Raw genomic sequence first — 15,062 nt, 5'->3', positions numbered from 1 at the left:
GAACGCTGAAAGGCATAATCAGTCTTAAATGATGATGATGATGATGAGTTGGACAATTCACAAAACCTTAAATTCATGCAACATTCATTTGATGGTCAGTCAAAATAGAATGCAACTCCGTTGGCTAATGAGCTGCCACCAAAACAAGAAGCTGTGCGTCATAGGGCTGTGGACTATGAGGAGAGTAAGGAGGTTTAGATTAGATTAGATTAATACTAGTTCCATGGATCATGAATACGATATTTCGTAATGATGTGGAACGAGTCAAATTTTCTAATACATTACATAATTAGGTTAATTTAACAACATACTTAAGTTAATATAACAACTTTATTTTTGGTGTTTTTTGTTTTTCTTTATTTTTTATTTTTATTTTTTTTATTTTTTAAATATTTTTTTTCTTTTTTTTCTTAATTTATATCTAAAAATTCCTCTATGGAGTAGAAGGAGTTGTCATTCAGAAATTCTTTTAATTTCTTCTTAAATACTTGTTGGTTATCTGTCAGACTTTTGATACTATTTGGTAAGTGACCAAAGACTTTAGTGCCAGTATAATTCACTCCTTTCTGTGCCAAAGTTAGATTTAATCTTGAATAGTGAAGATTATCCTTTCTCCTAGTATTGTAGTTATGCACACTGCTATTACTTTTGAATTGGGTTTGGTTGTTAATAACAAATTTCATAAGAGAGTATATATACTGAGAAGCTACTGTGAATATCCCTAGATCCTTAAATAAATGTCTGCAGGATGATCTTGGGTGGACTCCAGCTATTATTCTGATTACACGCTTTTGTGCAATAAATACTTTATTCCTCAGTGATGAATTCCCCCAAAATATGATGCCATATGAAAGCAATGAGTGAAAATAGGCGTAGTAAGCTAATTTACTAAGATGTTTATCACCAAAATTTGCAATGACCCTTATTGCATAAGTAGCTGAACTCAAACGTTTCAGCAGATCATCAATGTGTTTCTTCCAATTTAATCTCTCATCAATGGACACACCTAAAAATTTGGAATATTCTACCTTAGCTATATGCTTCTGATTAAGGTCTATATTTATTAATGGCATCATACCATTCCCTGTACGGAACTGTATGTACTGTGTCTTATCAAAATTCAGTGAGAGTCCATTTACAAGGAACCACTTAGTAATTTTCTGAAAGACAGTATTGACAATTTCATCAGTTCATTCTTGTTTCTCAGGTGTGATTACTATACTTGTATCATCAGCAAAGAGAACTAACTTTGCCTCTTCATGAATATAGAATGGCAAGTCATTAATATATAATAACAACAAAGGACCCAAGACTGACCCTTGTGGAACCCCATTCTTGATAGTTCCCCAGTTTGAGGAATGTGCTGATCTTTGCATGTTACGAGAACTACTTATTTCAACTTTCTGCACTCTTCCAGTTAGGTACGAATTAAACCATTTGTGCACTGTCCCACTCATGCCACAATACTTGAGCTTGTCTAGCAGAATTTCATGATTTACACAATCAAAAGCCTTTGAGAGATCACAAAAAATCCCAATGGGTGGTGTTCGGTTATTCAGATCATTCAAAATTTGATTGGTGAAAGCATATATGGCATTTTCTCCTCATTTTCTCCTCATCCTGCCTGTGTGACTGGAAGGAAGGATGAAATCCTCCTTACTCTCCTCATAGTCCATAGCCCTATGATGCACAGCTTCTTGTTCTGGTGGCAGCTCATTTGCCAACAGAGTTGCACTCTATTTTAATTGACTGTCAAACAAATGTTGCATGACTTGTCCACATTGTGGACTTTACTAGACACACCTTATTGTCTGTCACTGCCAGCCACTTTTCTCCATTTAGACCTTTGACTCTGCACCTCAACAGCGAAGTGATAGTATGTAGCAGGACATCACACTGAAGTATCTGAGGATCACAGCTTGCATCCTTGGCCGCTACATCTGCCCATTTGTTTACATGATACACGTGCCCTGGTAGCTAACAGAAAGACACTTGTTTCCTCAATCTTTGTAAGTGGGGGAGAGTGTCCTTGACATACTGGACTACTTTATCTGCTGGGTGCAAGTGTTGTAGAGAATGAAGGGCACTCAGGGTATTGGAACAGACAAGGAATTTAGCACTTGAAATACACCTCATCTGCTCCAGTGCCCACAAGATAATGTATAATTTTGCACTGAAGACAGTAAAGCCTTGAGGCAGTTGAATCTTGAGGACATGAACAGGGAAAACAACAGAGCAACCAATGGAGTGCCCCTGTGTAGACTCATCTGTAAATACAGCTACAGAGTTGTGTTGCTCAGTTAAAATGTTTAAAACAATTTATTAAAATTATATGCAGGAGGTCAGCCTTTCCTGCACCGCACTAAATCTAAAATTGTGCTGGGCCTGCAAATGGGACAGAAGTGTCGAACAGCCTACGCTATAACTTCAGAATAAAGATGCAGTTCTCTCTCTCTCTCTCTCTCTCTCTCTTATATATACCACTCACTTTTCTCTCATTTATTAACTGTGTGTTGTATCATTAAATTTTCATAAACTGTTTTCGTCTGTATCCCAATTCACTGACCAAGTGAACAAAACTGAACAAACTTTTCCAGGAAGCTGATGATGAGGCTCGTGTAGAAGAATCATTAGTTCGTCTTATGATGGCCATGGCGTGCAAGAGTACCACTGATCCACAGTCTTTCTTGAACCCTAATGAGGTAAGCTACAAGTTAACAAAAGAAATGGTGAAAATAATATATTATTCAAGAGAAGATTCAAGAGAGTATCTAATGCATTCTGCAAAGGTAGGAAAACTGCTTGATTGACATTTGTTGTTAATTATGAGTATGTGTCCAATTAAATTTTGTTGTTGCTTGTTACAGTAGTGAACACATACAGTCAGATAATTAGAGTACACAGTAACGGACAGAATTTTAACATATGATACGTCTCCTATTGGGGTTAAGAAATCACCGTTCAATCATGTTAATGTATCATTTATTGCATAATGCATTTCAAAGTCTGTGGCCTCATCATTAGGTGCATTCTGGAGGAAGTTACATGTTCATTCTAACAAAGGTCTTTTATATGCAATGAAAGACTCATTGCAACATATGAATAAATCTTATATCAATATCTAAATCTTAAACATTTGTATGATACTTACAGTTCTGTGTGTTGTATCATTAAATTTCATAAACTGTTTTCATCTGTATTCCAATTCACTGATCAAGTAATGCACATTCGATCATGTGTACACTTGTAATTCTCATAAGTGTGTAATAAAATGACAAAAATCGTGCTTCATACAACTAGGATAGATACCTGCTTCAGACATTCATTAAAAAATATTTGTGAATTTTGATAAATCAGAGAAGCTGACTGCTGGAACTAATTGTTTGGCTATTTAGCTATTATATCAAGAACAAACATCATTTATGAAACATAGTACTTTATAGAGCCACTTGTAAGATGCAATGAAGTACAGATTGCACTGAACACAGCGAATGGATAACAGTCATACAGGTCACAGAATAGGCCGAGCACTCATTTGCAATCACTTAAATAATACTGCTTCTTTGGTGGCTCACCAGAGCATATCAGGAGGCCAACCTAGGTGGCTTCTGTGAGCACCCCCAGGGGGGATCACCGCTCTTTGATGATTATGTGCATGGCGACCACGGGGCCCCAGACCTCGCAGCACCGCTTCTCTTTCAGTGCTACTTGTCTCCTCTTCTTCTGTCCTTTTCCCCTCTCTTGGGGAGATGTCTCATGCCTCCATGGGCTCTTCAAGCTCATTTATGTTGGTTTACTTGTAGGACTCTTCTCTCTTGTACTGCTCTTTCCCTATACTGTTCTTTCCTTGTATCGATCTTTCCCTATGCTTCTCTTTCCCTGCACTGCCCTTTCCCTGCACTGCCCTTTCCCTGCACTGCCCTTTCCCTGCACTGCCCTTTCCCTGCACTGCCCTTTCCCTGCACTGCCCTTTCCCTGTACTGCCCTTTCCCTGTACTGCCCTTTCCCTGTACTGCCCTTTCCCTGTACTGCCCTTTCCCTGTTTCCTCTTTCCCTACTTCAGTTTTCCCTGTTCCTTTCTCTCTGTGTTCCTTTCCCTCCTTGTTCCTTTCCCTCCTTGTTCCTTTCCCTCCTTGTTCCTTTCCCTCCTTGTTCCTTTCCCTCCTTGTTCCTTTCCCTCCTTGTTCCTTTCTCTCCTTGTTCCTTTCTCTCCTTGTTCCTTTCTCTCCTTGTTCTGATCTCTTTTTCCTCCTCTGTGACTTTTGAGGCCATTCTTTCTTTCCTCCTTTCCTTCTTATCTTTTGTTCTCCTCCCTGTGTGTGCCTGATGGCCACCCACACATTTTTCGCCTAGCAGGAGACTGGGTAACAGGTAATTCCCAGCTGCGGGTTGGCATGTAGGGCCCACACGTACCCCCTGTTAGAGGCCAGGCCCAGGGAAGGGTGATTGCCTGAGCTGTTACCTCCCTCCTCTGCCAATTGGTCCCTCCATCTGTTGTTCGGGAGGTGTGACCTAAGGTGAGAACAATCATCTAAGGTGCCCCCCCCCCCCCCTTTGGAGGGCCCCTGCTGGAAGGAGCACACCATCAGAGATGCTGGCAATCATGGGGGACTTCTTCCCAATGACTGACTTTCCTTCTCTTTCTCCGAGTGTTGCCCATAAACAAAAGAGGAATGAGGCTTCTGCCTCAATGTCTCTTCCTGCGCGCCTCGATTTCTAGTAGTCTCACGTTTAGACAAAAACCAGACTTTTGCTACTGTTAACCCCTTTGTTATACAGAAAGACGTGGATGGCATCGCTGGCCCTGTGAAGTCATGCTCTCGTCTCCGCAATGGTACTCTGCTTTTGGAAATTGGTAGTGCACTCCAGGCCCAGAAAAAGGCCCAAACCCTCCACAACAACTTATAAAAGTGGTGGCCCACAGCACTCTTAACTCGTACCTCAGTGTTATCTACACATCGCTGTTGGATGGTTTGATGGAGGACGAAATAATTAATTATCTATCAGATCAGGGCGTTACTGCTGTTCATAGAGTTATGGAAAAGGAAGCTACCGATTTGGTGCCGACTTGCACATTATTCCTGACTTTCGATCAGTTAACGCCTCCTACCAAGATAAAGGCAGGCCATGAAGTCATCTCTGTGCACCCTTATATTCCCAATCCATTTTGGTGTTATAAATGCCACCAGTTCAATCATACCAGCACGTCTTGTAAAAACGCAGCCAAATGTGTCACATGTTGCCCCTGCTGCATTAATTGTCATGGAGACCATGCTGCTTCTTCTCATTCTTGTCCCATCTATCAAGATGAATGGGCTGTTCAGGAGATAAGGGTGAAGGAGAAGGTACCTTTCCCTGTTGCCCGGAAACTGTTGGCGAGACGTAAACCGACTGTCCCTTCATCTGGAAGCTACAGCACCGTGTTAGACTCTCCCCATCCCACAAAAAACATGGCTACACAAACTTGTGACTTACAGTTAAGTTCAATAGTGGCAAAGTCGCCTCGCCTTCAAGCTGACATTCCATCTCCCACTTCCCGGGCTGTAGATTCTGCTACCCGTTCTTTGCCCTCACCGGCGAAGACGGTTGCAATGCAGCCAGCAAACCGTCAATTCAAAAAGAAATATTCCCGGGAAGACTTCTTGTGTACCTCGAGTTCGCAGCCATCTGGCTCTTCTGCCAATCACCAAAAGCCAAAACAATCGTCCAAAGGCAAACAATCTTCCCCCTCTCAGACTCATCGGCCCTCTTCGACTCGGTCCCTTTCAACTGTCCGACACCGGGGAAGCTCCATTGATCCCGCAGAGTTGATGGACAAAGATGCTCCTCCTGTGGATTCCAGTGACCGTCCTCCCTTGACGACTCGCCCTAAGCGGCTGTCGAGGTGAATGCTTCTTCTTCATTCTCCGGTGTTCCTAAATTTTATGGCCCTTTTACAGTGGAATATGTGTGGCCTTCGGTCTAACAGGGTGGATCTCCAGCTGCACCTCTAATCACAACGTCCGCTTGTAGTCTGTCTCCAAGAAACCAACTCCATCCTCAAGACCATTTTACGCTTTCTCATTTTACTTCACTACGGATGGACCTTCCCCTTACGGCAGGGATTCCTGCTCATGGTGGGGTCGTGCTGCTTCTACCAGATGATGTTTGTCATCGTCCTCTCGCCTTCACACCCACCTGCAAGCAATTGCTGCCCATGGTTTCCTTCCCAAATTTACCTTTTCGCTCTGCACCATTTATATCCCTTCATCTTCTGCTATCACTTGGGCATACCTGATGCAGCTCGTTGCTCAGCTTCCTCCACCCTTTCTGCTCCTCGGTGACACCAATGCCCATCATCCTATTTGGGGTTCGCCTGTCACCTGCCCGAGAGGTTCTCTTTTGGCAGATCTTCTTAATCATCTTAATCTCGTGTGCCTTAACACTGGCGAAGCCACGTTTCTCTCTGATTCCACGCACACTTATTCCCATGTAGACCTCTCGATCTTCTCTGCCCAGCTCGCTCGATGTCTCGAGTGGTGTGCTCTTCCCGATACTAACTCGAGTGACCACTTCCCTTGTGTGACCCGCGTGCACAGTCATACCCCACCACAGCGGTCCACTCATTGGAAATTCTCTCTTGCTGACTGGAGGCTATATTCCCCCTCGACAGTCTTTGACAACTGGCCATTTCCCAGCTGTGACGATCAGGTCGAGCACCTCGTGGACGTTATTCTCTTGGATGCTGAATCCTCTATCCCTTGTACCACTACCTCTCCCTGTCAGATCCCGGTCCCTTGGTGGACTGTGGAGTGCGGCAATGCGATTTGTGCCCAACGATGTGTGCTTTGTGTCTTTCACCGTCATCCTACATTAACGAACTGCATCCGATACAAGCAACTATGTGTGCAGTGCTGTCACACTATTAAGGAAAGCAAGAAAGCGTGCTGGGTTTCCTTCACCAGCTCGTTCAACAGATTTACTCCATCCTCTCTTGTTTGGGGTGGCCTGCGCCAGCTTTCCAGGACTACCGCCCACTCCCTGACTTCTGGTCTGTCTGTGGTGGGAAATGTTATACTCGAACCTGTCGATGTTTCCAACACTTTGCGGAGGTTTCAAGCTCCACCCACTACCATCCTGCCTTCCTTTTTCGGAAACAGGCGAAGGAGGCTCGTGCATTCTCCTTTCTCTCTTTGAATCGAGAATGCTACAATACTCTTTTTACTATGAGGGAGCTCAAGCGTGCTCTCTCCTCATCCAGGTCTTCTGCTCCTGGGCCCGATACAATCCATGTCCTCATGCTGCAGAATCTTCCTCCCGTGGGGTAACGCTTTCTCCTCGATACCTACAGCCGTATTTGGACTGACGGTGTATTACCCACACTTTGGCGTGAAGCTGTTATTGTTCCCCTACCTAAGCCTGGTAAAGATAAATCTCTTCCTTCCAGCTATCATCCAATTTCTCTTACCAGCAGCATTTCTAAGGTGATGGAACACATGGTCAATGGTTGATCTTCTCACTAATGTTCAGTGTGGGTTCCGAAAGCACCACTCCGCAGTTGATTATCTCGTCATCCTGTTGACATTCATCATGAATAATTTTCTGCAGAAGCGACAAACAGTGGCCATGTACTTTGATTTGGAGAAAGCCCGTGATACCTGTTGGCAGATAGGCATTCTACGTACTGTGCACACATGGTTCCTCTGCGGTTGTCTTCCCACTTTGATTTGGGAATTTTTAACTGACCGAGTTTTCCCGGTATGTGTGGGTTTCTCCTTAGCCCACACCTTTTCACAGGAGAACGGGGTGCCTCAGTGCTCTGTACTGAGTGTCGTCCTCTTCGCCATAGCCATCAACCCTTATGGACTGCCTTTCAGCTGTCATTTCCAACTCTCTTTTCGTTATTATTTATTACAGCTCCCAGCGGACATGTCTCCTGCAACTCTGTCTTCAGTATTGCTGGACTGTCTCTATTCGTGGAGTGTCAAAAATGGTTTCCGTTTTTCTGCTACCAAATCCGTATGCATCAACTTCTGGTGGTACAGGGCGTTTCTTCCACCGTCCTTGCAACTGGGCCAAAATGCTCTCCCATTCGTGGATGCAACGAAGTTCCTAGGGCTTACGTTCAATAGGAAACTCAGTTGGTCTCCACGTGTGTCCTACCTGGCTGCACACTGCACCCGGTCCTTCAATGTCCTTCGTGTATTGAGTGGTACCTCTTGGGAAGCTAACCGGACACTCCTCCTCTGCCTCTTGTCCACTCCAAGTTGGATTATGGATGCATTGTGTACTCCTCTGCATGGCCTTCTATCTTACGCTGTCTAAATACAATACACCATTTGGGTATCCATCTCGCCACTGGTGCCTTCCGTACTAGCCCATTTGATGCAGTCTCCATTTGTTCCTGGATGGGGGAGCCCAAGTGATGTTCATGTGGGTTCCTGGCCATGTTGGTTTACCTGGGAATGACGCTGCTAATGCTGCAGCCAAGGCTGCCGTCCATCTCGGTCAGCCCGCCTCTTACTCTGTTCCCTCACAAGATATTTTAACTTTTCTCTATCAGCATGTCACATCACTTTGGCATGACCATTGGTGCTCCCTTCATGGGAACAAACTCAGAGAAGTGAAACCTCTTCCAACAGCCTGGTTGACTTCCTCCCGTCCGTCTCGCTGTGAGGAAGTAATGTTAGCTCGGGTGCGAATAGGGCACTGCCGCTTTAGTCACCACCACTTGTTGAGTGGTAACCCTGCACCCAGCTGTCCTTTCAGTAGCTAACCATTAACAGTCAGACATTTCCTGAATCTCTGCCACCATTTTAGCCACTTACATTTCAGGGCCAGACTGCCGCCCGCTTTGCCGGACATTTTAACAGATGACGTGCGAGCTGTGGATCACATTTTAAGTTTTTTAAAAAGCAGTAATATGGCAAAAGAGATTTGATTTTTACCTGGTGACTCCGGTTTCTTGTCAACATCTTCTGTAATGAAATGTCTTGATGTTTTAGATTTTTTTTTTTTTTTTTTTTTTTGGGACCTCGCAACGGTTTTTTCCCCTCGTGATTCCCATATTCTCTGGTTCTTTACTGGGCTCTTATGACATTAGATGTTTTTTGCCCTAAAACCCCACAAAAAAAGCTTCTGTAAACAGGCCTGCGAACTTATACACGATCTCTGAAATCGTTTGCGTCATGAATGAAGTTACATCATCACTCCATTCTAGGAGTTGGAAAACCACATACATATATATAAAAACACTAGCCACAGAAAAATACCTGGTACAGAAATGATTGACATGCAGAAGCTGCAGTACATTACAGCATAAGGAAGCAGGAATCGCAACCTGGGGAGCAGCGTCTTCCATAGCTAATGAAAGAATCCCGAAAGACATGGAAAGGCGCTACTGGAGGGAGAAGTAATTATGCAAGGGATCCAAGGCACTGCCCAGGGGTTTTTCAGCCACCCATGCTGCACAAAAGAGGACCAAACCAAGTACAGGATGCATGGTGACAGCCAATCCTACTGTGGCTCTAGTGATAAGAAAACCATCAACCACATTCTGGTTCTCAGTATCTAAATAGAAAGAAACAATTCGTCCTCATCAAACACAGGATCAGGCCCAATCAGAAGGCGAGGTAAGGCATCGGCGTTTGTGTTTTGCACCGTTGGCTGGTAATAGGAGAGGAAGCGAGCCCACCACTGTGATTGATGTGCTGCCTTGTCCATCATGGAAGCCGCAGGGTTAGAAAGACCAACCAACTGCTTGGAACCTGTGATTAAATGGAACTTTGAACCATACAAGAAGCCATGAAATTAATTGAGGATGAACACCATTGCTAAAGCCTCCTTTTCAATCTGAGAGTATGGCTGCTGAGCAGGAATTAGTCTTGTAAGTGTAAGCAATGGTTTGTTCTGACCCATCCATGTGTTTGTGTGTGAACACTGCACCAAGCCCGTGCTGAGAGAAATATGTGCCCAACACAAGTGGCCTGACATTGGGCAGATTGAAGCTTAGATTTAAGAAAGTGAATGCTCAGTCACAAGCTGGAGACCAGAAAAAAGGCACATTTTTAAGCAAAAGCACATGCAGTGGTTGAGCAGCAGCAGATGCATCCAGTAAAAACTTATGGTAGTATGCAACTTTATCTAGAAACACCTGCAGTTCCTTAATAGAGGTTGGCTGCCGAAAAGCTGCAGTTGCATCAACATGGTGATGCAACAGCTTGACCCGAAATATCAAACCCTAGGTGCTCAATCGACAGCTGAAAAAAATTGAGATTTGGCAACATTGCACTTGAGACCTGTAGACTGAAAAACAGAAAATAGGCTGGCAGTTGTAAATAATGCTGAAAAATAGTGGACACACTAGCGATGCCAAAAGGCTAGCCTTGATATTGGTATAGGCTGAAAGGTGTATTGACAACAAGAAGGCACCTCGTGACCTCATCCAAGGTGAGCTGGAGGTATGCTTCTGACAAATCAATCTTGAAAAAGTGGTGGCCACCTCACAATTTTGAGAGAAAGTTGTCAGGGTGAGGCAAAGGGTATGTGTCTATCACAGACTGCGCATTAATCAGGCTTCACGGGAAGAAAAGGCGAATGACACTGGGCGATGTCAAATGGTCTAATTCAGTCTTGACAGAGTCGTGTAGCGTGACAAGCACCTGTCGCACCCAAAAAAATGAGGATCTGGGGATTCATTCGTGGTAAGGTGTGCCTGAAAACTGGTAGCACAACCCAGCTCATGGGAAAACAGTGATGGAAACTCAGAGTAGAGGGACTCCAGTTGCTGACACAGAACTTGATCTGACATTAAATTTACCTGCTGGCAATGGAGAAACCAAAAGTGTTAAATGCATCTAACCCAGAACAAGTCTGCAGTCTGCAACAAGGAGGTTGAGAGAGCAAACAACAGATTTGTAAGGGCAGGAGCAGAGAACTGACCTAGGATCAACATCTGCTGTTTATTGTAGCTAACCAACTTCTGTCAAGACTGTAAGGGGAGGGCAGCCCAAGTCCATGTATGTTTCTGCATTTACTAAAGTTAGTGCAGCTTCTGTGTCCACTTGCATTTTTAGCGGTTTATTAAACACACACAAGTCAATAAACAGTGTGTTTGGGGAGACAGTCATTGTAGAGATACAGTTTATGCCCATCAGTACTACTGTGTGTGCCACGTTTGAAGAGGAGTTACACACTGATGCAATGTGCCCTTGTATTTGACACTTGTTGCAAACATCACAATGCATGCAGTACCCTCATGTTGGATGAAGCAGTATGGGCGAGACAGAAGGAGGGCACGCAGCAGGTGTTGTGATGCTGTGTTGGTGCTAAGGCTGTAATTAATGCTGCTGCATGCTACACAAGTCAACTCTTGTTGACTGAGGAACTTCAGACACCTCTCCCCATGCAGCAACCTTACATCCTGCGGCTTGTGACACTTGAAAGGACTGTGCTATATTGAGCACAGCCATAAGCGTCAGATTCTCATGCTGAAGTGCTTCTTCATGGACTACCCTATCAGGTGCCAGACAAATAATAACATGTGGCACCGTGTGTTGAGTGTAGGATTTGTGATGGGTACTAGTGATAAATTTATGATAACAGCTGAGCCCACATTATTCTGCAGCCCTGGCTTTGTAAGATTGGTTTGGTCATTTCTAACAACAGTGAAATTCTACACATCGCAATGACTACGGTAAGTTGTGAGAAGCTTGCACATTTCATCAAATGATAAGCAGCCCAGTTCTTGCAAAGGTGCAGGTTGTCACAACAACAACTGATACACATGCAGCAAAAGCCAGGAAAGGAAAAAACCCTAAAAAGGTTTGCATTGCTCATGCAAAAATCCTGAAAATGTTGGTGTAACTGTGTCTTGTAGGAGTCCCAGTCTTTAGTAGATTAATCATATGCAGGAAATGGCAATGGTGTTTGCGCTGACAGAAGAGTAACGTGCTGCGAACAAGCAGATGTCACTTGATTATGAGTGTTGGTGAGAGCCTGCTTTTGTCCTGCAAAAACTTGCTGCTGGGCTGTGATATGTTGGAGTATTTCTTCCACTGAGATGTTTGTGAGGTGACTTAGTACTGACGCTAACATGCTGAAAAGATGTAGCCCTCACTCACTGCCAAGTTTGTTGCAACAAGAAAAAACACAATTTATGTAACATAGTACTTTATAGAGTAACACGTAAGATACACAGGTTGCAGAATAGATTGAGCACTCGTTTGCAGTCACTTAAATAATAATGTTTCTTTGGCGACTCACCAGAGCACACCAGGGGGTCGACCCATGTGGCCTCCATAAGCAGGTCTGTGAAATGTATGGACGCACGACCTCTGAAATCGCATGCATTTTGAGCGAAGGTACATCATTCATAAATACTGCAGTTTTTGCTGTAGTCAAAAGTCTTTGTTCCTTGAGTATTTGATCATTGAATTTCACCTTCCAGAACCGTATTTCCCTTTCTTCTCATAAATCTCAATTTCTCCTGTCATTTTCAATGTGTAGGACAATGAGGTTGTTAAGTCTCTCATTGTAAGTCTGCTGTTGTACATGAGGCTTGCTACGGTGGAGTTTTAATGAGTTTTTCAAATGTAGAATGAAATGCAGTCAATAGAGCTTAATTTGTAGATTCCACTGTGTTCGGTTATAGGAGTTGTGAGGCCTCCAGTGTATCATAAGCAATGACGTAGTTTGTTATTTTTGGCAAAGGAGATTTTAACACATGTAAATTTTTATTTATTTATCAATTTAATGATAACATATTTATTTGCTTATTTTGTTGTTTCCAGTGTGTGCTTTGTCTTTGTGTGTGTTCTAGATTTTGAACAGTTTTTTTGAGTGGCCATTGTTTGTTACTTGAGCTGTCTATATGTAAATTAATGCATAATTTCTGTGACTCCAAAAGTACAGTTTACAAATCACTGATTTGTTATACAGAACCGAGGTCAAGTTGAAAAAGAATCATAAGTGCCCTTTTTCATAGAAAAAAAGTAAATTGATGAAAAGAAAATACAAAAGAACAAAAAATGTGACATTAGTTTATAGGCACTGTTGCAGTATCATTTATATCCATTCACTCATGGCGTTCTGTCAGTCGCATCACAAAAGAGAGCCTTCAGTGATGTGGTATGAATCAAGTCAGACATCAACAGGCAGGAGTGACCACAGCTGGCTACTTGTGCACAGTATACTAACAACAAAGTATGATTTCTGCTAGTTTAATCCTAGTGATAAGTATGATTATTGCTTCTACATTACTTGGTATATGTAGAGACAAACAGATACTTTTAAAAATAACATTGTTGCTTGTCCCACACTATTCCACTCTTATTTTTATCTAATACTTAAAACAAAGCATTTATGTAACTTTCCATAGACCACTATCTGTGTGCTTGAAAAGTCAAGATCCATCCAGTACAAAAATTCTGTCTGACATTTTGTCCACCACCATGCACCACCACCAAACATCAGCTACACACTTCCATTCTCATCAAAACTACCAAGAAGCAACTGTACCTATGTTTTGATTGTTGTCATCCTTTCCATTTCAAACGATCCCTCCTGTACAGCATTGACAGTTGAAGCAAACATATTTGCTCAGATGCAGACTCTATTCAGCAATACACCACCATTGTCACCTCAGCCTTCACTGGACGTAGTTACCCCACCAGGCTATTACAAGTGGAGATTTCCAGGGCTGTCACATCCAGTCCTGGTACTGTTTATCTCTCCAAAAAACAACTTGGGAGTACAGCTCTCATCACTCAGTACTATCCTGGTCTTGAATGTATTAATGATCTACTTCAACAAGGCCATGACTTTTTAAAATAATGTCCTGAAATTAATGTCTGATATTTTGCCCACCACACACAGAATAGCTTTTTAGTGCCCCCACCCCCCCAAAAAATCTCAGCAATATTCTGCTCAGACCCAATGCTCCTTCTGCGCCCATTTCCCTATTGTCAGGCTCGTACCCTGTGATCATTCCCACTCTAAGACTTGGCCTATTCACCCTCCAACCACTATCTATATCAGCCCCATAAGTGGCAAGGCATACTATCAAAGGGAGAGCCACCTTTGAAACAACACATGTCGTGCTCCATCTGTTATGTAAACACTATTTGGCCTTCTGCATTGGTACGACTACCACCAAGTTATCAGTTAGGATGAGAGGGCATAAACAGCAGGTGTACACTGGCAACATGCAATACCCTCTTGCGATGACAGTGATGACCTTGATACGTATTTCACCTCACTTGCCATCTGGATTCTTCCCCCAGACACCAGTTTCTCAGAACTCTGTAGATGGGAACTGTCACTACAACATGTCCTTGGTTCTCGCTACCCGTCCATCCATACTTTATGTTAATTTTCTTCAGCCTCTACATTTCTTGTCAGGAACTGTTCCTTTCTTCACTCCCTTTTAATGTTTTTAGCTGTTTTCTCCTGATCTTTCTGTTCTCCCCCACATGTACCACAAACAATTTACTTAGTTTTCTGATCGGGTTAACTCTCATGCTGATTTGTTGTTAATAATCTCTGCCTTTCTTATGGCCCTATCTTCCACCTTTAACTTCTCACTTTTTTTTTTTTTTAAATTGTGTCCCATGTAGTTCCCAACAGTCAGTCTTTCCTTCTCATCCCATCCGATAAGTCTCCCCTGACGCAGGGTTATTTGTGACTTCTTAACTCTCCCCGTTTCGTAAACCTTGCCAGTCATTTTTCTTCATCCTTCTTCCTTCCCCCTTCAATCCTTCTGCCAGAAGAAGATGCTACTGGCCCTGAAAGATTGCATGTTTACTTAACCCTTATATGTTTTCTTGTGCCAGCACTTGGTGAGTAGATCTTTTATCTATCCACTTACATTTTCAAAAATTGATTATTTTTGTTGAAATGGTAGAGTTAGGCTGAATTTTAATTCCTGAGTCCAAGTATTCAGATAGGAATTTTCAGTTTCTTGCATGGTGTTCACAAATGACCTACTATAGATCTTTGCACCAGAATATAACACTCCTTTCTGAGCCCGAGGGAGGGATCCACAGTAATTATGGAAATTATTTGTATATTGATTGTATCTGTGA

The 15,062-nt window shown here is 43.0% G+C and overlaps 1 protein-coding gene across 2 annotated transcripts in view; it reads left to right on the top strand.

Annotated features, from left to right (window-relative positions):
* Window positions 1-15,062, top strand: part of LOC124619623 (HSPB1-associated protein 1) — a 111,030-nt gene that overhangs the window by 68,498 nt on the left and 27,470 nt on the right. For both annotated transcript variants that reach the window (XM_047146131.1, XM_047146132.1), the window contains exon 6: window positions 2,598-2,702. In XM_047146131.1, the coding sequence (XP_047002087.1) occupies window positions 2,598-2,702 (105 nt within the window). The remainder of the gene's footprint in view (window positions 1-2,597; window positions 2,703-15,062) is intronic.

Source organism: Schistocerca americana, chromosome 6 (genome assembly GCF_021461395.2).
Source record: "Schistocerca americana isolate TAMUIC-IGC-003095 chromosome 6, iqSchAmer2.1, whole genome shotgun sequence".
Lineage (NCBI taxonomy): Eukaryota > Metazoa > Arthropoda > Insecta > Orthoptera > Acrididae > Schistocerca > Schistocerca americana.
The sequence above is the reverse complement of the archived record's forward strand: the minus strand, read 5'-3'. Positions and strand labels throughout refer to the sequence as shown.